The sequence below is a fragment of the Uranotaenia lowii genome, chromosome 2 (genome assembly GCF_029784155.1).
Source record: "Uranotaenia lowii strain MFRU-FL chromosome 2, ASM2978415v1, whole genome shotgun sequence".
NCBI classification, from domain to species: domain Eukaryota; kingdom Metazoa; phylum Arthropoda; class Insecta; order Diptera; family Culicidae; genus Uranotaenia; species Uranotaenia lowii.
Genome location: NC_073692.1, coordinates 65,588,622 through 65,611,705, shown reverse-complemented (window position 1 = coordinate 65,611,705; position 23,084 = coordinate 65,588,622). Strand labels below are relative to the sequence as shown.

The 23,084-nt window shown below is 36.4% G+C and overlaps 2 protein-coding genes across 4 annotated transcripts; both read right to left on the bottom strand.

The window, feature by feature from the left end:
• Positions 1–223: 223 nt before the first annotated feature.
• On the bottom strand, positions 224–2,265 carry LOC129748400 (uncharacterized). Of its 3 annotated transcripts, none has more exons than XM_055743010.1 (3): positions 1,627–2,265; positions 1,360–1,545; positions 224–1,295 (listed from the first exon to the last, which is right to left on the bottom strand). In XM_055743010.1, exon 3 carries the CDS (start codon positions 1,231–1,233, stop codon positions 325–327), a length of 909 nt encoding a protein of 302 aa, XP_055598985.1. In that variant the 5' UTR covers positions 1,234–1,295; positions 1,360–1,545; positions 1,627–2,265; the 3' UTR covers positions 224–324. The 3 variants fall into 3 exon arrangements, with proteins under 3 accessions (XP_055598985.1, XP_055598984.1, XP_055598986.1); XM_055743009.1 differs by having other exon boundaries at positions 1,360–1,754; positions 1,812–2,265; XM_055743011.1 differs by having other exon boundaries at positions 1,360–1,754; positions 2,222–2,263.
• Positions 2,266–18,368: 16,103 nt separating this feature from the next.
• LOC129745611 (protein PTCD3 homolog, mitochondrial) lies at positions 18,369–20,775 on the bottom strand. The gene is made up of 2 exons (XM_055738792.1): positions 20,323–20,775; positions 18,369–20,077 (listed from the first exon to the last, which is right to left on the bottom strand). The coding sequence occupies exons 1-2, from the start codon at positions 20,677–20,679 to the stop codon at positions 18,422–18,424; spliced, it is 2,013 nt and encodes a 670-aa protein (XP_055594767.1). The 5' UTR covers positions 20,680–20,775; the 3' UTR covers positions 18,369–18,421.
• Positions 20,776–23,084: the final 2,309 nt, after the last annotated feature.

Sequence of the window (23,084 nt, the reverse complement as noted above, 5' to 3'; positions counted from 1 at the left end):
AATAATTATTATCAACAGATTTGTTAAGCGTCGTTCGTTAGTTCATCATCGTATTGCTGCCATTTCAAGAATTATATTGATTACCACCATCCAATCGAAAACCCCATCTCCATCGAAAATACCAGTAAGAAAAAACGCAAAATTTTAAAATAAAATGATTCAATATATTAGTTTCCAAATAATTTAACATCACTCTTGAACTTGCACATTTTTCACACTTACTTACACTTAGTTTGATTTATGGACAATTAGATTGATTTTTTTTTTCTATATTTACAATTGTAGTACGAAACTCTCAGCACTCCTCTGGATCATCTGCCAAACCTACGAATCAACCCGACGACGGTAGGTTTTGACAATCTGAAAGCTGGAACTCGAAGGCGGTAGTTTCGGTTTAAGCGATCGGAACACCGGCGGCGGTGTTGGCGTTGACGTTGGAACCATTTCTTCGGCTGGTTTCTCTTGCTGCCGCGAATTGGCTGGCATCCAAACGATGACCTGTGGCTCTTTTCGACTCACTTGCTGTTGCATGTACAACTGATAGGGTGTCGGGCGCTGCTCTGGCAACACTTCCAGGTCGTTATCTAACTCGTTCAGCACGGTGATGTAGTAGAACACCTGCGTTGGTCGTCGTTCGCGTGAGCTCGGAATGGATCGGCGTGAATCAACCGACGATGTCGTTTTGTGAAGCGAGTTAAGCTGCTGAAACAGGGGTTCAATCGACGTGGTGGTCGGAAACCAGTTTGGTGTGCTGCCGGCTGAAATTGCTTCAGGTATCAGTGGGAACTCGCCGGGCGCAATCGTCGTTTGTTCTAGATGACTCTTCCAACGTGGATACATTAGGAGGTCTTCCTTGTTATCGCCCGTGTACAAACAGCAGGGTTGCTGGTGCTCGTGCTCGCAATGACTGCAGGAATCTCTCGTAGGACTGGAACTGCGACCAATTGGAACGTTCTTGTTCTGACGCAACATCTTCTTCTCCATGTGAAAGCTGTCGTCCGCGTGTTTGATTTGACTTATGCGCGCGAGGATTTTCTGCTCTACTTCTGCTTCGTTGATTGATCTGGCTGACGATCTCGATGGTCTGTTTGTCGTCGGAAAGCAACACTCGGTTTGCTGTGTGGTATCTGTTAGATGTTCGTATTCCACTTCTCGGTTTCCAGTGATGCAAGCCGCAATCAATTTGTGAGTGGGCTCTCTGGGATCATCCACGTGACTTATTCCGCTTCCCATGGTTTCTGATGAATCTGGTTTTTTTGCAACTGACAAATTTTGTGTATTACTCGTTTCGTGTTCTGTGAATGAATGACTAAGGTTGAATAGCAAGACGATCAATTTATGTTACCGTCAATCAACTACCTGTTCCGTTAGCCACAGGTCAGGTATGAAGCCAAGCCACTACGTTCTGGGAACGGTCGGCCAAAAGAAGGAAAGGGGGAAAATGAAAGAATTCAGAAGAGCAGGGTCCGTGTTTGCAAAATTTCGCCGAATACTACTGCTTCATTGAATGGGGGATTTTCCTCTCCGGGAGACCATTGACCGAATCTGCAAGAACAATCCTTGAACAAACATCATTTTTTACTCTACCTACTGGCTGAGTCTGAGAAGGGCCGTGGAATGCTATACCGGCAATAAAAAATGAATGCCTGGCGCAAGATGTTCAAGTGGATCGTTAGAATCTGTGGTCGTAAAGTACATGCTGCTTTCGATCAGCTGGAGATTAGGTACTCGATATGTCCTCCGGAGAACTTGTCCTGAGATGAAGAGAAAGTAAGAGTGATTCTGCGTAAATTAATCATTAGGATACTGACACAATATCGACATTGTTTTCAATTAAAAACATTCTTTACAAGCGCGAAGGAGTATGACATCTTTCTTATCTTTAACGACATCTTAAATTTGTGTAGATTCTGATTTTTTTCTAAATTTTATTTGATTGTTTGAATTTTTCTTAACTCGAACACTTTAAGTTTGAATATTGTCGCTAAATCCCTAAACCGGAGTTTTCGTCAATATCAGCGACGGCTACATCACGGACGACATTTCCTGTTGACTAGACATCTATCAAAAATCTTCCAAGTGTAGGAACCAAACGAATGAAACGGTTGCCGATTGCCGAGGTGTTTTCCATCGTCGCTGGTTGGCAAGTTTGCCAATCACCAGGCGGAAATTCCGAATTTCAACTGCATTGTCAATAACTCTTAAAAAGTTTCACAATTACTCAGTTCAGTAAAAAGTTCAGGAACGCGATCCATCTTCCTAGTATTCCACACTTAGACTGACTAAGATAGACGATTGAATCGCAATCAGGTACTTACATACTATGTTCAAACATTCGAAAACCAATTAGGCACTCCATTCACGAGCACGTGTCTAGTTTACCAGTTTATAGCGCTTAGGTCATCAGATAGGTTGATTAATAACTACCTAAAGTAAGGCATGAAATAAATTTAGAATCATTCAAAGCGAGGTCGTTTCGAATAAATGATTAAAAAAAAAATAAATTAATATGCCAGACTTTTGTCCCTCACCTTCCAACTGTATAAGTCGAGCAATATAAATTCTCTTTATAATTCGAATTCAAATTTATTCTGACCTTCAAATAATCAAGTTAAATCTCGAATTAAGGGTATGGGTTAATTTTCCACGAAAAACCACACGTACCAGCGTGACATGACGAAGTTTGCAGTACTCTGATATTAAAAGCTTGTCGTGTGTAAAAGTTAAGACAGACTGTGCAATAAATAAATAGGTGTGTCTATATTTTCAATATAAAACCACTTATTTTGATATAAACAGTTTTTTTATGAAGTAATAATGATCGAAATATGATATCTATAGAGCGGTTGTTTTTAGTATTTTTGTTCGAACAATTTTGCATTAAAAATAACTTTTATAATAGTGCTCATTAAAAAAATGGAGTGTGATAGTTGGTATTGATTATAAGGGAATTTCGATTTTGCAGAGGCAAGAAATTAATTCTCATTAAATATAGCTTATAAGAGTGAGGGATTTATACTTTCTTTTAGATTCTGAGATTGTACGCAATAATCTAGTAATTAATAGGATTGTGATGATATATCTCGGTTGGCAAATTAGTTGCCTCCTAAGCCGATGTCCGCGACTTCGAGCCCAAGAATAAACATCGAACATAGTTGTACCAGATAAGTTTTTCAAGAACTGTCGGCAAACTACCACGTTTGTCCAAAGTAGGGATATCAAACGTACTCGTTTATTCAAGAGTACATGTACTCTTTTTCGATTGCCAAATGAGCGTACTCTTTTTTTTTTTTGTAAAATTTTACGAAGTGTACTCTTTTTTAGTTGAAAGACGAACTAATTTCTTCCTATCCATGAAGATTAGAGAATTCACAACTCTTAGATTAGAGGAAACTCTCTTTTGATCTCTTCAAAGAAACATGAATGCTCCAAATGATACACGGTGTGTTTCGTAGAATGAGTTTAAGAAAAAAAAATACAGTAACTCTATTTTTCGCATTGGCGGAAAATAGAGATTTTCTCGGTTTTTCTCACCAAAAAATAAAAAATTTGGTTGGTGTCCCCTATACAATTTTTATTTTTGAAAATTTTCTATTTGAAATATTAAAAAAATATATATATTTCAAATAGTAAAATTCTATCGACTGGCTGTATAATGAATAAATTGATTTTTGGCGATTTCAGTCAAGAAAAATCTTAGAACGTTTTTTATTTCTTCATCCAACGTTTCGGCATTTATTATGCCTTTTTCAAGGAGTCTATTTATATGACATAATTATTAATGTGTTTAAAAAGGTGTGACAGTATATGGTGTACTTAATGAAATTTCTCGTTTTAATTGTCCAAAAAGGTTTTTGGATCTGCTAAACTGTCTAATCAGGAAATGTAAGTTCAGTTGTTATTGATCTGGGTGTCATGGATATAACACTTCGAAAGTTTTGAGGTTTTTGTGTGTTTTGTTTGTTTTTAATGTAGTTGAAAATGCCGGCATAGTTTGACTCATTTCTAATATCTGTAGCCCGGAAGTGAAATTATGACGTTCAATTATTTATGTGCTGTTCAAATCAAATGAGGGATAGTGTTTTATGCTGTGATGAAGTAGTTTTTCTATTCAAATTTGTCATTCGCGGGTCGGCTTAATCCACTCCTTCGCTTCGTAGTTTGTCTAACGCCTTTTTGTTCGATTTGTGTCCACCAATCCTCTCCTTAAGTGTGTTAGTTGTCATTCCAATATATTGTGAATCGCAGTCATTGCAAGGTATGGAGTAAACGACCTTCGAGAAATCGTCCTTGTTTACTCGATCTTTTACTTTCGTAAAAATCTGCTTTAGATTAGAAATCGTTTTTGTAGCTACTTTATCGATGAATAGTCTGTTTTTAGAAATTTTCCGATTTTGTCGGTTAATCCAGGAATATACGAGATGGATTTGTATTTGTTTTGCTCAGTTTCAATCAAATCCACTGCCTTTTTACAATTTCGACTGTTAATTAACCTATGTCGCAGTGAAACAGGATAATTATTTAGTTTGAGATGGGAATCCATTAACTCGATTTTGGTTTTCTCATCTACTTTCGGAGATAGTCGATCAACACGACGGATGAAGTTTTTAGCGACATTGATTTTCTGTTGAAGTGGATGAATTGATACTTTTTGGACAATAAAAAAAGGGAAATTTCAGTAAGTACACCATATATTGTCACACCTTTTAAACACATTAATAATTATGTCATATTAATAGACTCCTTGAAAAAGGCATTATAAATGCCGAAACGTCGGATGAAGAAATAAAAATCGTTTAAGATTTTTCTTGACTCAAATTGTCGAAAATCAATTTATTCATGTTTCAAATGTTTTATAATTTCAGAGGCCCTAATGATCTAAGTTTGCTCTCTAAATATTTTTAAATTTATCGAACTTTGAAACAGACCTGAATGACCCAGGTGGTTAAAAGGTCTCTAATAAATTATAATAATAATAATAATAATCAAACTTTGAAGAATTTTCAAAATTATTTCAAACTATTAAAAAAAAAAATTTAAAAAATATCTTCTTATCCTAAGATTTGAAAATCAGCTGGTAAATCCTGTCAGCAGTCTGGGAAGGTCAAAGTATCTGAAATTATTAGAATCATCTGGAATAATATGAATCTATTTGAATCCTTTATCGTTAGATTTTCTGATTGTGGAAACATTGGAGGAAATTTTATTCAAAACTTTACTTTTGATCAAATTTTTTATTTAAAATGCTATTGAAAACTGGTCTGCTGAGATTTGTTTACATTTAATCTGAGGTAAACAAAATCAAAAAATGCCAGGAACGAGCAGATCATCAAAAATTAGTTTTTTTTTTAAAGTGCGTATTTATACACAGTAAACGAAAATTACCGAGTTCGAAAATTAACGATTTACACATGTTAGAATTTCGGTAAAAAAAATTGCCGAACTCGGTAATTTTCGTTTATTGTGTATGTATATTAGCATACGAATATTGCGGAATTATTTCTAAGAACAAGTTTGAAAAACAAGAAAAGATTTTTAATATTTCGTTTGGTTTGGGGATTTGGATATTTGACTGATTTTTTTTCTATCTTATTTTCGCTCAAAGAAACCATGAATATTTTTTTTAAAGTACTATTGATAAGTCATTTTAAATTCTTTAACATTAAAAATTTTTCGCATAAAGTTGGAACTTTGGAAAATATGTCCTGGAATCTTTAAAATTTTAAACTAATTTTTTTAAATTGTGACCCAGAGATGGGTCTTGACTCAAACATTCAGTCAGCGAAACTTTTTTTTTGTAGAGAAATGAATCCAATTTAGATGAAATTTCAGGGACTAGATAAGAGAAAATCGATGTTGAAAAACATGCGAAAAAAATTCGCCTTGTCTCCCGGTGAGACTTGAACCCACATCTTGCGCCTCTCCGGGGCCCATGTATTAACATTCTACTACAGGAGACCAACCTGGCGTATGAATATTATACTGGTTGAGTGTCGATGTCTATCGGAATGAAGGGAATAGTTCTCCCATGTGATCATAATCATTTTTCTTGGTCTATTTCTATTCCCATCATTTCATCTTACGGTAGTTGGAATCAAGTTTTGGACATTTTTTAAGCACGGCAAGATTTGCATTGCCTTCTCATATCCTGCACGGGTAGTCAGTTATGATGAGAAATGATGCGTTTGCCGTATTTGGATATCCAGCCAATTTCGGTGTTTGGCACCGCCTTATTTCTATTTTTTGAATTGTGACCCAGAGATGGGTCTTGGCTCAAACATTCAGTCGGCGAAACTTTTTTTTTTGTAGAGAAATGAATCCAACTTAGATGAAATTTCAGGGACTAGATAAGAGAAAATCGATGTTGAAAAACATGCGAAAAAAATTCGTGGGTTCAAGTCTCACCGGGAGACAAGGCGGTTGGTCTCCTGTAGTAGAATGTTAATACATGGGCCCCGGAGAGGCGCAAGATGTGGGTTCAAGTCTCACCGGGAGACAAGGCGAATTTTTTTTCGCATGTTTTTCAACATCGATTTTCTCTTATCTAGTCCCTGAAATTTCATCTAAGTTGGATTCATTTCTCTACAAAAAAAAAATTTAAACTAAATTTATAAAATGAAGCCTTTAACACAAAAAATTGGGGACTTACTTTCATCGATGATAGAATCTTTGAACATAGAGTTTGGTAGATTTTGTTGGCTTGGTTTGAGTTAGAACTTGTTCTATGCTCAAAACAAATAAGCTGAATCTACGAATTTTGCGGCAGAAATCTGATTCTTACAAACTTGGTAAAAATTTGTGATTTTAGTTTCCAATTTGACTCTTGCAAAAACTGCAATATATGTAAATAATGTTAAACAAAACACCAAGGAAATATGAAATTTCTAACAGTTTTTTTAATGTAAAGATCACATGTTTCTTTATCAGCAAATATTTGTCATTAGAAATCAATTCCTTAATTTAAATCCAGTGGATGATCTTTTAAAAATAGAACTCTGTTTATTTCATTGAACAAAACTTTCAAAATTATCTCAAATTCTTTTTTATGTTAGTGATTTTTAGATGAATTTATATACACAACTGACATTGATTAAATATTGTTAATTTTGAAATTGTATTTGAAAATAGTCTGCGATCTCTTGTGACTTGATTTTTTTCAATGAGACAGTAATCTTGATATCATTATATATCGTTCAACTCATTTACGAGATGAATCTGAATAAAAAAATCAAAATTTGAATTTTGAATGTTTCCGGATTTCAATAAGATTTTTTAAATAACAAAAAAACACGATTTCAAAATCATAATTCCAGATAAGAAAATTAAATATGAAACAAGGAATGAATTTGATTTCGTGAATCTTTTATTACAATTCTGCTGTTTTGGGTTTCAATCTAAATTTATCATTTTAACAATTCATTTTTAATCAAACCTAGGAATCTGAATTAAAAATATGAGTTTCGAAGGATTAATCTGATCTTGAGTTTCCAATTCTAGAACGCCATTTTAAAGCTTTGTTATGTTTGAATTCTACATGACAACTGAGTTTATGAACTTCGAATCTGAATTTGAAACCAAAACTCAGGATGGTTTCTAATTATTTTCATACATATTCGGAAAATTATTATCATAATATTGAAAAGCATATGAGTATCGAAAATTATGATTTATAAAATGTTTCTTTTTATAAGAGGAAGAATGACCATGTTGGTTAAAATCCTCTCTAAATAAACAAAATAGAAATAGAATTATGATTTAAATTCTGATTGAAATTCAAAACCGAATTTGCACCAGGATCTGAACCAGAACAGCTATTCATTTTTTTTGTCTAATGGAGATTCGAACTAAAAATCTTGTACCCTAAACGGGATACAAAATTCCAAATATCAAAAAAGAAATTAAATTTTATTAATAATAAGGAACCAGAACATCCAAAATGATTTATATCTTATTTAAAATTTAACATTCAGAACTGAATTTCATTCAACCAACAAGTGAGAAAATTCAGAAAAACTGAATCGACATTTGAACCTGGGACTAATTTTGCGAGGGTTTGGCAGCCAGTGACCGAGATTCGATCTCATGCCTACTGGCTTAGAAGACTTGAAGGCTATCCTATACGCCATGGGCTGCGGCACCATAAGCACTAAAGCTGTGCATTTTTATTGATTTATACCAGCATTCCAGAGCTAAGTAGCATTATATCAGCACATCAAGTGCAATTCTGCATTATAACAACCCCTCGAGTGCTATGCTGCATCGTATTAGAATTATACCACTCTTTTGAAATGCAACTAGCATTTATCAGCTTTGCACAATGAATATCAGAATAACAAATTCTTTATTTTCTAAGCATTAAATAGTCATCACACAAACTTGCTTTGATGCTTTTTAGCACTAAGTAAGCACTTTAGTGTTATGCCAAAAAACTTTGCCATTGATTGAGGCGGAATAAATGCAAGTTGGCACTGGTTGCTAGGAATTGGATTAAAATGGGTCTTTTTTGCAACAATTTTACGCGGACCTGATAGGTTCACAAGGAGTCACTTAAAAAAAAAATGTCGGAGCCAAAGATGTCATGAGTTCGAATCCAGTTCATCTCCAACAAATAAAAATCATGTAGGAAATTCTACTCGAGGATTCCCATAATATGCATAAGCGATGTATCAACAAAAGAACAAATTCAGCAAAAAATTAAGGCAAACGAAAATCTAAAACAAATATTTTTTTACGCATTGTCGTGCCTCATTTGGACGTCATTTTATGCCCGCCAACGTTATAGCATCAACCAATGCTAATATAGTGCTTTTATAGGGTTATATCTACCATTTTCTGCACTAAAGCAGCAGTCAATTTTGCCAAACCTGGCTCACATAGCTAGAGGCATGTTGATGAAATGTAACGCCTTTGCTCTACACTAGCAAACTATGCATGAGAAACTGAAAAAAAGAATTCCCATGAATAGCGAGCATAGTGGTTTGAGAGCGTGCTTTTACACACACTTCAAACGAGCAAAAACATAACAAAACGTGTCTCGATCTTATGACCTCTGGCTTAGAAGACTTGTAACGGCCCGTAGTAGGCAAAGTGGTAATATCCGTAGTATCTCCAATGTATAACTTGAACATGTATCATGTCAGTCTTATTGGGAGTGGATCTTTGTGTGCTGAAATGTGAAGTTTCGGTAAAATGGGAATTCCACCCAAAAGGACTACGGAATAACTTATCGTTATTCTGACAGTCGTCATGAGTTACCAAAGGTAGCTTTTCTATGGGAGGATGGAAAATGGAGTTTTCTTGGAGACCAAAAAGAAAACCGGCGGGTCTTAGCATTTTGATCTTGGAGTGATTCGGTCGTTTTTTTTGTGGAGCAAGCTTCGGATTATATAAATATTATTAAGGCGGTTATTACACCTACTGCCTTCAAATATTTCCCCTGTAAATTCGCCCTAGTACAATACGCGCCGCGCAAGTGTGAATCGAGCCTACGACGATCTGGGAAGTGAACGGCCTGGCTTACGTTGTGGCATCCAACCCCAGCCGGGAAAGTTCTCTGGCGGTAGCTTGTGTGCAAGTGGAAGGACGATTTTATCGGTAAGTTTGCATTTTAGTATCTTTGTGAACCTCTTTTTAAGCGTTGTGTTTGGTCATTTTATACTGCGGAGAACTACGGATATTAGCACGGCGACTAAGTTCGTGAACCTACACAAACTTCCTCATTTCGCCAACACCATTTTGTTTAGTCTTCTTTGGAAGCCCACCCCTGAGAAGAAAGTCCGGGTTTTAAGAGACTTCAGCACATCAACTTTTCTGTTGTTGGCGCTTAAGTGCTGTTAAGTTGAGCTACGCAATTTTGCTAATAAAATTTTCACTTTCCTTTAGCACAAGTGGGATTCAGGCCTGATTGAAGTCAGTGGCTGTTGGTTTTGAGAGTTTTTGTCGTCTTGTTTCAGTTTCGAACTCCGAAGGAAAACGAGACGGTACAGACTAAAATGGTATCCTTCAGGCCACGGTCGGCGGCTGGTAATTTAATATGAGATCTTATCAAATATCTCTGACATGGAAGGATCAACTATAAATTTTATAAAATCGTCCTCAAAGAAATAGCCAAATCCATCTTGCTCGAACTGGCTTATATTAACCCTTCATTTCATGATTTTTCAATTTTAAATCATAATAAAAAATTGTTGGAAATGAAAGGGAAGAATTCCACGGTGCGGTAAGTCCGGAAAAAATATTGGAAATAATTTAGAAATGAAATAAAATAGAATACGATTTTTTACTTTATGCAACGAAGGGGTAGCAATTGACTACTGAGAAATCCTAAAATGTTTAATTAATTGATATTGACTTAGAAAAAAAGTGAAGTTCAAATGAATTTTTATAACAATACGGAGTTTTCTTTTCCTAGCGCATAAATCTATCCTACACATTTGTACACATTTTGTACACATTGATTGATATTTGTTTCGTTAGTTTTCTCATATGAGTGTACATATATGAAATCCATGATTTTAGATAACATATCAAGTTGACGCTGTATTCCGGTTTTTTTTAAAAGAAGGAATGGCGAAAAATGTCGCAATTAACATATTTAAAAAAAATTCTACAACTTTTTAAGCAGTTAAGATTTGCCGGAAAACAGTTTGAAATAACAGAACACTGCACATGAATAATTATATGGGGTAGGGCTTGTAGGCAGCAGGTACGCGTCGAGGTAAATCGGTCCGTGGCGTCCGGATTGAGCCTTTCGAAGCATTTTTTGGTCCTTACTTTATGGCAGGGCGTATGCCTTCTGGAATAATAATATGGGCGTCAATGATCGTTCCTCGGCGAAGAACAATGCACTTCACTGAATGGGGGTTTTCCCCATTAGGATTTCATTGATGAGCTGTTTTTGTAAACTGGCTAGACGTCGGTTTTTATGCTCTTGCGTTATTTCATATGAGCTGCTTAAGACCTTAGCTTAATAGCAAACCATAATAAATTAGGTAGCAAAGGTAATAGAAATTTTAAAAATTTGCCCCTGTACAAAAGGAACGTTTCCGTTGCTTATGGTTTTAGGTATAACCATTCAAAATAATTCAATACTAAATTTCGAACGATTTCAAAACTAACTCATCCGTAACATCTGGTTTATACGGCATGTTTTATATCATGAAAGTAAGTCAAAAAACAAAAACAGAAATCAGGATCAGTTCTTACAAAAACAAATCTGGCGCCTAGCTTCATTGGATATCCCTATGGGAATCCCTGGCCAGAAGGAAGTGGTAATCCCACACGTAAAATAACAAATCATCACTTCCGATCTCTCGTGATGAGAAAACCCCAGAAAAACATTCCATCCTTCTGGTTTTCCACAGTCTTGAACTAGATTTTCGAACACCACAAACAAAAACATCGACTAATCTGGCTCCGGCCAAACTTTCCAGCCACAAGCACTTGACATTTTTACAATCTCGTTCCGGTATAGGTTACAATAAAAGTTAGAAAAACATGCCATCAATGAAATGCTGGCTGGAAAAACCCTTACCAAGTGGTCTTATTCGAGAGCGCTGGACATTTCTAGCAATCGGCCGGCACACGCCCCCATACTCGAAGATAGACAACCCGGTTGACGACGACGCTGAGGGAAGACGACGTCGTCGTCGCTTGTTGGCACTACCTGTAGAACTTAAGATTTTCGTCGTCTTGCATTTCTGAAACAGTTTGCCTGTCAAAGCGATATGGCCCAGCAAACCAAACAGCGATCATTACATTCGATCGTCCTTCGTTTTCTGATGATCACGGTCCATACGACTTGGTCAACCGATTGTTTTTAATTATCGATATATTCTAGTGCATAAAGCAGAAGTTACGGGTGAATACTTAAATTTCGAAAGAAATACATATTAGAACTTCCTTGAAATTCTTTATACAATACCCATTCTAAATAGATACAAAGGCTTTGAAAGCTTTATGAAACCTCAATTATCTGCAGCCAGTGCTGCAAATATGCAGTGTCAGTTTGAAATTATCAGCTAAATTTACTGCAGTGTATCGGTCAGTTCAATTCCAGATTCATACGAGAATGAACAGAATGCTCAATCCCGAAAGTTCTCTGCACACTCATTCACCAATCGTCAACATCGGTGGTCAGTATACATTCAGGCTCTTTGCAGGTTCCTGAGGTTATCCAATCTTTATTTTCGTTATAATATTTTAATGGCATTTCGGCGAGATGAACTCTAGTAGAATGAAAATGGAAAGATAGGAAATAATAGGTGGATAATTAAAACTAGGGCGCTTTGGAGAAGAAACATTGAAATGTGGTTTTGAAAATGTAAGTCTAGGGCATGTGGAAGACTGGGGGAGGAAGACTAAAATTTGCTGTATCGTTTTTTTACTGTTCGGCAAAAAGCCAGCAATTGTTAAAAAGATTTGTAATCGTTCAAATTTTAACTTTAGATGATCAGTTTCGTGTAGCGAGTCATGTAACTCAGTTGTTTAGGTGCTAAATTTAGATTTAGCTATATTTTTAGAACAACCAATAATCAAACCATTTTTATTTATCAGCTTCAAAACTTTGACGAAATTTGAGCGACTCAATACGCCTGATCATGCAAGAATTTGCCAGAGCAAAACAAAACCTAATTAAATCATTGTTTTGTGCAAAACAAGTGCTTTTCAGCATCAAACCAGATTTATTAAAAATCACTAAATAAGAAAGTAAAATTTTGTACCTTCGCTCTGGTCGGTAGATTGATGAGAGAAATTTGACGTTTGAAAGATTTTTTTCTTTTTTCATTCAGTCTTCCTCCCCCAAATGGAAGAAAGCTACACACCTAGTCGAGCCGATTAGGTGTATTGGTACACATCTAATCCATCGGGTTGATTCTGTATGGGAGCTGCGATTGCTTCGCCTCCCATACAAAATTAATCGCTGCTGAGCAAAGATTCAACCGACTAGTTTGAGCTTTCTTCCACATGTCCTAGACTTATACCGTTTTTTTTTCACCTGGAGGCAAACTAGGGACAACCTAAGAGTCGCCCTGAGAAGAAAGTCAGTTTTGCGAGAAGTTCACCAATACTCTCAACGTTGTTGTCAAAACATTAAACAGCTGTTTGTGGCTGAAAGCAAAACAGTAAGAATAATGAACGCGAAAATGGTTATTGCCGCGATTTTGAACCTCTCAGCCAAGCAAAATCGTACTTTCTGCTGTCCAGTGCAATCCGGACGCGAAAAAAGCAATCCGGATCTGAAGAACCAAGTGAAGAAATCCAGAAGGGAGAACAAAATGACAGCCGCATGCAAACATGGCGCTTGTTCTCACGCACACCTACGTATGGAATAACTCGAAAACCGAAAGTCGTTTTTTTTATTCGGACGGATCCAGAGTCAAATCCGGAATAAAAAAAAAACGCCATTACATTTTCAAAATCACCAAAATACTAAAACGAAGAAGAAAAAGAAATAGCTTAGGGACGTCTAAGGATTTTCAACTATTAAGTTTTTAAACACAAAACCTAAAAAATTTCAAAGAGAAATTTGAGTTTTTTATTTGATTCAGCAAATAATTTTAATAAACCCGGGTAACTTCCGGAATGTTTTGAAACATATCTGAGCATCCCGGCCAGATTTGACTTATCTCGAATTCATTATTGGATTTATGGGCAAGCCTGGATATATCAAGAAAATCTGAAATAAACGATAATCAAAGTAAAAGGCCACAGATCAAGAAATCTACAGTGAAAGATGCACGGATGTTTTACTGAAACCATAAATTTTTTATGATTGTGTAGCTTTTTCAACATTACTTTTAGCTATTCTATAAGTTATCCAAAATCATTTGAAAAATTTGCCAATAATGTTATTAAATAAATTTAAAAATAAATCTTAGTTCATTTATTTGGTGAGCCGAATACTGGCCAAGAATTATTCTTCAAAAATTTAAAGTTGAAAGATCGAAGAACAAACTCTTGAAGAAGGGAATTGTGACACCTTTTAAATATGAGATTTTTCAAGTTTTAGATCTAAAATAAGGCCGGAACAAATATCAAATTCAAATTAAGTCACCCCCTTCCCTTCGATAAGAAAAAAAATTCCGAAAACTAAATAAAGTTTATGACATTTGAAAAAAAAAAAATTAAAATTCTTGTAAACAAATATATTGCATGCAAATTTTTGTCCAACTTGTTTCAATTTATTGAACATTTAAATGTTCATGATGCGTCAACTCCAAGTGACAAGATAAGGATTTCAAATTTGTTCCGGCCGAACTCGATTTTGTAAATGTTGTGCGATTCTATGAAAGTTTGCTGTTCCGGCCTTATTAGGATCAATATGTGATCCGTTGATTTGCATCTTAAACAAACCCCATCGAATTAAGCTGAAAAATATTCCAGAAAAGAAAATCTTATTCTTAGTATCGATATCGAATAGATACTCACCAGATAGCACTGTTTGGCATTAACACTTAACATACCGACCAGCGGTGTCTTATATACAGATTTTTCGGTATTATACTTTTTTTTTCTAGGATTTTATTCCTTTAGGATGATTCATCCCTTATCAGTATTATATAGATTTTACAACTCCAAAACAGATACAGATTTTCATACAGACTAGCTGACCTTCTAGAAATATTTTGGGGAAAATAATTTCATTATAAATGAGAACTTCCTTCCCGTTTCTCCACTGAAAGAAAAGCCTCTCTTTATTCTTGTAAAATATGGTTTCAGTCGCGTGAAAAGTTTAAAAAACTATGCGATTAGACCTTCCCCATTCCCGACTCTATACTGTATGGAATCTCCCCTTTAAAAAAATAGAAACCTTTTTTTCTCACTCGAATAGTTTTGTTTTTAAGTTATACAAAACATTGTGCGGAGCTCCTTTTTTTTGGAAGGTGAAAAGGTTTTCTTTAAATAACCGTAGAAACATTTCTCATACTCTTTTATTCTCCCCTGTGAACTTAGGTTAAATTTTTTTATGATATTTTCAATTTATCAAAACAAACAATTTCAATTCCATATCCAAATGCACGAACCTTCTTTACACTACTCATAAGATCTTGTACAACATTTGGACCAATCTTTTTTTTGCGTGGCAATCCATGTTTTCTCAATTTTTTCTTCCGATTTCATTTCCTTAGGATGCTTCCGAAGTGACTGCTTTATGATGGCCCAATACTTTTCAATTGGCTGCAGTTCCGCTGCGTTCGAGTGGTTGAGATGCTTCGGCACGAAATTGACCTCCTTAGCCTTGTACCACTCCAAAACCTCTTTCGAGTAATGGCACGAGGCTAAATCCGGCCAGAAAATCGTAGGACCATCGTGTGACTTCAGAAGAGGAAGCAGACGCTTCTGGAGACATTCCTTTAGGTACATATGCTGCCCATTGACCGTTCCAGTTGTTACGAATGGGGTGCTCCGCTTTCCACACGAGCAAATTGCTTGCCAAATCGTGTATTTTTTGGCAAACTTTGACATCTTCTGCTTTCTAACGTCCTCAGAGACATCGAACTTATGAAGAGCGGTGAAAAACTGAAGCCCTGGAAACTGCCGGTAGTCTGCTTTTACGTACGTCTCATCATCCATAACGAGGCAATGTGGTTTCGTCAACATCTGGGTGTAGAGCTTCCGTGCACGTGTTTTTCCTACCGTTTTCTGTCTTAGGCGCCTTTTGGATTTTGTACGTGTGTAGTCCTTCACGTTTTTTCGCATTTTGCACGAAAGTTTTGGTTAGATCCAGTTTCTTCGCCACATCTCGAACTGAGCTTATGGAATTTCTCTTGAAACCTTGAACTACCCGCTTGTGATCCTTAACAGAGGTCCATTTTTCCCACTTTTTTCTTTCCGATCGATGGTCAAACGTTCGTGGTACCGATTTAAAACACGAGACACCGTAGAATGTACCATTCTCAGCTTCTTGCTGATGGCACGATGAGAAAGATCCGGATTTTCGAGGTACGTGCGCAAATTTTTTTTTTGCGCCGCTGCTGTTCTTCCGACTCCAGCTTCGGAACGACCGCACAGCGCTAGTGAAACTTACACAACGTAAAAAAAATACACATTGAACTAATTCCACCCAAAATTGCATTAAAAAATACACAACTGGTAAAAAGTTACAGCCATTTAAAAGTGGTGCAATTTGATTTCGTACACTTTAAGCGGGCCAAAGACTACACAACATTTGTACAAATGCGATGAAATTCGATGAAATTTTGTCGCTGTGAACACGATTTGCATCGTGTATGGCACTGTTTGAATGGGCGCCCAAACGGTTTGGGTAAAATCGGTCGGGATCAAAATATTTTGTACAAACCACCCTCTGCCAGGGTGGAGATGGTTTTTTTGATTGTATACCGATTGGCATAAAGTCATTTGGCATAAAGCCGTTTGGCATAACGCCGTTTGGCATAATGGTCATTTGGCATAATGGCTGTTTGGCATAATTGGCATAAAATGATGGATCAAAATTTCGAGGAAGCCTCCTCACGCTTCGCGCTCGAACTAAAATGAAGTATAGTCCTTACGCTTCGCGTTGCGGGCTATGAGATTGTCCCAAGCTTTGAGAAAACCTAGAAACACGGGGCCTTCCTAGGGCTTGAATAAACTTTGCAAGACGGGGCCATCCTGAAATGATGGATCAAAATTTCGAGAAAGCCTCCTCACGCTTCGCGTTCGAACTAAAATGAAGTATGGTCCTAACGCTTCGCGTTGCGGACCGGGCTAAGGGATTGTCCCTAGCTTTGGGTAAACCTAGAAACACGGGCCTTCCTAAGGCTTTGAATAAACCTAGAAAGACGTGGCCGTCCTAAAATGATGGATCAACATTTCGAGGAAGCCTCCTCACGCTTCGCGTTCGAACTAAAATGCAGTATGGTCCTTCCTTATAAATTTTTATATTTTTATGCCAAACGGCCATTATGCCAAATGGACATTATTGACCATTATACCAAACGGCCATTATGCCAAATGATTTTATGCCAAACGACTTTTATGCTAAACAATCGTCGTGGAATCATCGAATTTGCACAGGCCATTTGTGTAGTCTATGGCCCGCTTTATATTGTATGGAAGACCCCCTTTCCCCATGTGTATCACCCCAATCGAAAAGGGTGGAGTCCCAAATAATCATAGAAACTTTTCTCGTACCCAAATAATTACCCATGTAAAATTTGGTTCCATTTGTTTGATTACTTCTCGAATTGTGCAAAAAAAATCGTATGGGAGCCCTCCTCCCCGATTCTTTTTTCCTCATTGAAAGGAGGGGGAGGGGTACCTTAACCATTTTAGGAACCTTTTTCGTATCTTTTTACACTCCCATACAGTTATGAAGACTTGTTACCTTTACTTGAAAGACCCCCTCTCCCCTTCCCGTGAGAGGGAGGGGTCCTAATATAGGAACCTTCCCCAGCCTCAGAAGCTTCCACCTGCCAAGTTTCACGTAAATCGATTCAGTAGTTTTCGAGTCTATAGGGAACAGACAGAAATTCATTTTTATATAGATTTTCATACCCTCATACAGATTTGCAAAAATACAGTCGAACATAAATAAACTAGAACTAGATAAGCGACAATTTCGTCGTCAAATTATCAAAACAAAATTTGATATTTTTATTCACCTATCGGAGTATTTTTTGGATGAGCGAATTAGATTTAAATTTGCGAATCATGATTTTGTTCAAGATAGTATTTAGTTATTTCATTAATAATTTTAATTCTAATTTCGAATTTTTAAACAGATTTAGAATTCTAGATCAGATGCTAAATGAATTTAAAAAAAACTCAGAACTTTAATTTTATATCGTTAAAAACCACATACGAGATATTCTGTATTTTTCTTCCCACTTTGGTTACAAAAAAAAAAGAAAATTTTAAAAAAATTCCAAACTTGTGAAGTTTGGCATAAGATTGTCTAAATATAAACGTTCAATTTAAGATTTTCTTCGAATTCAAGAATGATTTGCTGTTATGGTTTAATCATAATCAAGGAAAGGATTTCATATTTTGTATTTAGATTTAGAATTTTGATTGAGGTGGCTCCTGATTTGGAACTCCTTGAATTTAGGTCTTAGGTCAAGATTGCATTTATCTGATAATCTTGGACGAAAAGTTTTTTGAGTTTCAAATTTGTTATCAAGGATTAAGTTTGAGTGCCCTATCTTGATTCCTAACAAATCAAAATTTAAAACACCTGAGATGTTTTAAATAAACAGTTTGGATCATCAAAAATAAAATTTACGTTAATTTTTTTATATGCGATTGCAAAATACAAGCTTTACAATGACCATTACATTTCGAAAACTTGATACTAACCTTACAATTGTTGAACGCGGCACAATTTTTTAAAACCATGGAAGTTTCTTTCGAGAAAGCAAACATTTTCATTCCTAGGTCTTACAACTTCATTTTTAAAACAAAAATCGGTACCTACATTTTACTGTTCCTGATGTTTTTCGGCTTTCGTTACAGCCTCAACACCGACGTATCGCCGGATCTTGGCCAAATGCGATTCATGCAGGGTCATCGAGCTCACGATGGTACGCCCCAGCTCGCTGCTTTCCGGATACCCATTCTCGGCACAGAACTGCAGACATCCTATGGCTAGGGTGGGTTGTTTCTCGTCTATACAAAACTGTATGAACGATCGGAGGCTTTCTAGTTTGGGGTCCCCTACGATGGAGTTCTGTTCTGTGTTAAGCTTTTCGAACAGACGCTTAGCTTTTTCGAAATCTTTTCCTCGGCAGCAAATGGTCAGGATGTCACCAAGTATAACTCCAGATAGTCCGGTTTTGGCGGCACTGTTATTTGTCATCTGTTGCGCTTCCTCTTGTCGCACGAACATGTTCCAAGCGATTGTGGTGAATTTTTGTGTTAGGTCGGGATTGTCTTTCGGAGGATTTGTGATCATTATTTGAAGCACTAGTGAGAGAAGACTTTCTCGATTGGTGTGATCGAATTGGATCATGTGAGACCACATTTCCGGTATGTAGTTGGTTGCACAATTCACATCGATGGATTTAAGAATGTCTTCCATCACCGATGGTTCCGGGATATACACGTTGGGCACCAGAAGATTGTAAGTTTCCATGAATGATTCTAATGGTTCAGAATTACACAGGATGGTGAAATAATGTCGATAATAGATCGATTCTTTGTAGGAATCTCCGATGAGGTTATAATTGTCTTTGAAATGTAAAAGTTTGTTGACTCGTTTGGCCAGATCCTTATCCTGGAGATGGTTCCGGCAAACATCCATAGCAGTTACAAAGAAGAAAGTGTCCTTCGGGTCAACTATCTCAAACTCCTTATTTTCAATTTCATTCATTATGTCGTGCAGCACATGGCTAGTAGGTCCTCGTTCTCTGCAGAAGATAGCCAATACGTAGTACCAACTTGCTAAGGATGGTTCTATACCAAGTTTCTTGAATTCTGAAAGTGTTTTCAATGCATAGGAACGTGGATGATTGTAACCACCAATAGTGGTGATCGTTTGGAGAATAGCATTCAGTGTGCCGACATTTGGTTTCAGCCCTTGGCTTTTCATTGCACTCAAAACATCACACGTCAATTCCCAGCGCATTTCATAGCTCTCCTTCAAGAATGAAGCTATCTGGAGCAAACTATTAAACGTGTTTGTATCCAAGCTGATCCCTTTTTCAATAGTCTCCTGATATAACGCCCAGGCTTTTTCCACTTGGCAGTACTTCGCCATCCCTCTAATCAATGCAGCATAATGCTCCGGTTTTTTCTGCTCTATTTCGTGGAATATTTGCTCGGCGAGTTCATAATCTTTCCATGTTTTTCGTAGCCTTCCTCTGTTGTTCGATCCTTGCCGGAACCAACGTTCTTCGATAAACTCTTCATCGAGCGCTTCCTCGTGGTTGAAAAAACAGAGCAATTCCAACAGAGATTGTTTGAGCTCTTGATCTACCTCGATGTTATTTTTCTTCAATAAATTGTAGACTAAAATAGCATCCTGAATTTGAACGTGCTCGATCAGCTGCTTCAAGTCGGTAGCCTGAACCTGACTTTCCTCAGTGTAAATCATCGTGGGGACATAGGCTTCAATCGGTGGATCGGCTTCCTTGTGCTAGAATTGAAATAAAAAAAAACAATTTTAGTAACTAATCTATCCGAAATTATTTAAAAAAAAAAAAACAAAAATATTGAATATTGAAGATACTTTAGTTGATAAAATATAGAAAAAATGATGAGTACCTCCTCTAAGAATTTACAACCTACTTTAAAAAAGTCTGTTCAAATTTCCTGAACGTTAGAACTTTAAATAATAATTTCATCTAAAAACTTTGAAACACGAAACATATAGATATTCACCTGGAACAGTTTAGTATTCTCCTGCCGGATCCACTTGGCTGCCTTCCGGCCGGCTTCCTGGGCCATAGCATACGTCTTCCGGCTCATGTTCGACATCGGAATCAGATACGGATCGTCGTGATACTTGAAGTGAGCAGCCGTCGGATCGTATCCCACCGTGGCGGACAGAGCATTGAGGATGTCCGTCGGTCCCCGCTCGATTCGCCGGGGAATGACTATTTTTTCCACCTCCGCTGATGATGGCGAGTTCTGCTGTTGGCTAACTCGTGTGGAGCTAAGCAGCCGACTTACCGTAGAAACTCGGATCGCGGCATGATGCAGCGGCAACTGGGACACCGATTTGTATAATGTGTACATTTTATAATTCACAAATCACAGAACTTATGCGAAAAAACGTATCAATTTTAAGAATTAAATCCGATTAACATGTTTTTCGTCCGTGTTATGTCACAGAACAGCAATCGCGAAAAGCAAAATGTAAACAAAACCGAGAAAACAGGGTGGTTCTGAAATGTTGATAGCAGCAAGTGTGGCCAGGCGTTTTGAATTTTATAGTTTCGAGCAATTCTAAATTTAAATCAGACCTCAAAGAGTTTTAAGAATGTGCGTTATGGAAACAAAAATAGTTGCCCGCATGGAACAGTATTATACAATGACTATTCTCATTATCTTCTTCCCGAGACACACAAAAGATTACATCTATAGTTTTGGATTATTAATGTAAGATAAGCCTTATCATTTTTTCATGCAATGGAATCGTTTGGACGCACTTTACGATACAGGGAACGGGTCGTTAAGTAGAGTTACCATTCAATTTTTTTGTTTTTTTCTAGACTTTCCTGGATTGAAAATCAAGAGGTATCATTCATTAAATCTTCAGTTAATCGTTCATATGGAAGTTCATGGAAGTTAGCCAAATCAAAACATTAATGATTGAACTCAATGTTTATGGGAAAATAAAGCAAATCATTAATAATTGCTATAGTCCTATTTTCCGCTGATAGTGTTCGTGATATTATGCTGGTTGTTTCACCAAGCCTTTTCAGTTTTGGGACAATAATTATTAACCTCAAAAACGACCATGTGTGTCGATCTGTTGTTCGTTTTTGTCCCGTCACATCTGTACACGCTCAGCAAGTGTAAGAAATGTAAAAAGCAACTCTATATATGACCCTTCGTTCAAAAAACTACTAACTACTTTTGAGCTGAACCAAAACATGGCATCCCTGCCGAGTTTCTATTACTGACAAATAGGTATCGCTACTTTTATGCACGCGTGTTCACTGAAAATAAAAACAAGATAAAATTTACCAAGAAGCAGAGGTCATTTTTTCCACCCTGTTTTCTTGGTGAATTTTACTTTTTTTTTCTTTCATCAATTTAAAGTCGATCAGAAAATCATGTCCTGCTTCAAACTTTTGAGGTTTGAGGTTTGAATTTGAGCATGACAGCTGCATGCAGCAATTTTGGATGTCCCAAAATAAAAGTGTTTTTAAAAACTAAATTAGTGTAATGTTAGTGATATATTGTGCAAAGATTGTAAAAATAAAGTTTATTCACAACAAAATTAAGTTTTTTAAAAATTATATTGAAAATTTCAAAAAAAAGGAGTAAAAAACCACCCTTATTTCTTTCCGATACTAAAAACATTCCTCATGGCTTTTATAAACAAACCGCGTTGAACTCGCTAAAAATTTACGTAAAATGTAGGCATGTAGGTGCGTTCTACACGCAGAAAATAGAAATTAGTTTCAAAGGAAAGTGTCACGAAAACAAAGGATTTTTTCCTTTGATTTTGGGACAAATAAAAATTACTTAGATTCAAAAACATTTTCCTCTGTTTCGAAGAAATGTTTTCCTTTGAATCAAAGAATGTTTCTTGATTCAAAATCTGAAATACTTTGATTCAAAATCTTAAATCTCTTGAACCTATAGCATTTCCGTTTGATGCCATAACATTTTCCTTTATTTCCAAGTTATTTTGATTTTAATTCGAAAACATTTTTTCTTTGTTCTTATTATTTACTTTCGTTTCTACCACAGGTACCACAAATGTTTCATTTCGAAGAATAATAATACATTTTATTTTTCAAATAATTTATTTATTTAAAGTTTTGTTTCCGGAAGTCTACCTGTAAAGAAGAGAGGAAAATAGAAAAAAATCAAATTTTTTTTTTTTTTTTGTAAATTATTTATTTGAAACGGCTCATACCTTTAGGCTTTAAGGAGCCAAACTCGTTTTGTTTGATTACAATTGTGTACTTAGATCTAGTTCACTTTTTTTTTTTTTTTTTGAAGAAAAAGAAAGATAGAAAGGGAAATATGAAAATAAAGAGAATTATAGTCGAAGATCGATAGCTTTTAGGAAAAGGTATATCTCGAACATATAGTCCAAGTCCATCATACCTAATACATCCCTCACTGGAACGTCGGGTGGTTTTCCTCGGGCCCGAAGGGAATCTATAAAGTTCGCTCTGGCGAATAGGTGGTCCTCACACGACCAAACAATATGCTCGATGTCATGGTAACCTAGACCACATCCGCATAAATTGCTGCCAGCAATATTTAAACGATAGAGTACCGCATTCATGGAATAATGATTGGACATGAGACGGGAAAATATACGAATAAAATCCCGAGTCAGGTTCAATCTATTAAACCAGGGTTTAAGGCTTACCTTTGGGATAATCGAGTGGAACCACCGACCCAACTCATCCTCGTCCCATCTACGCTGCCAGTTGACAAGAGAGTTTCTTCGAGCC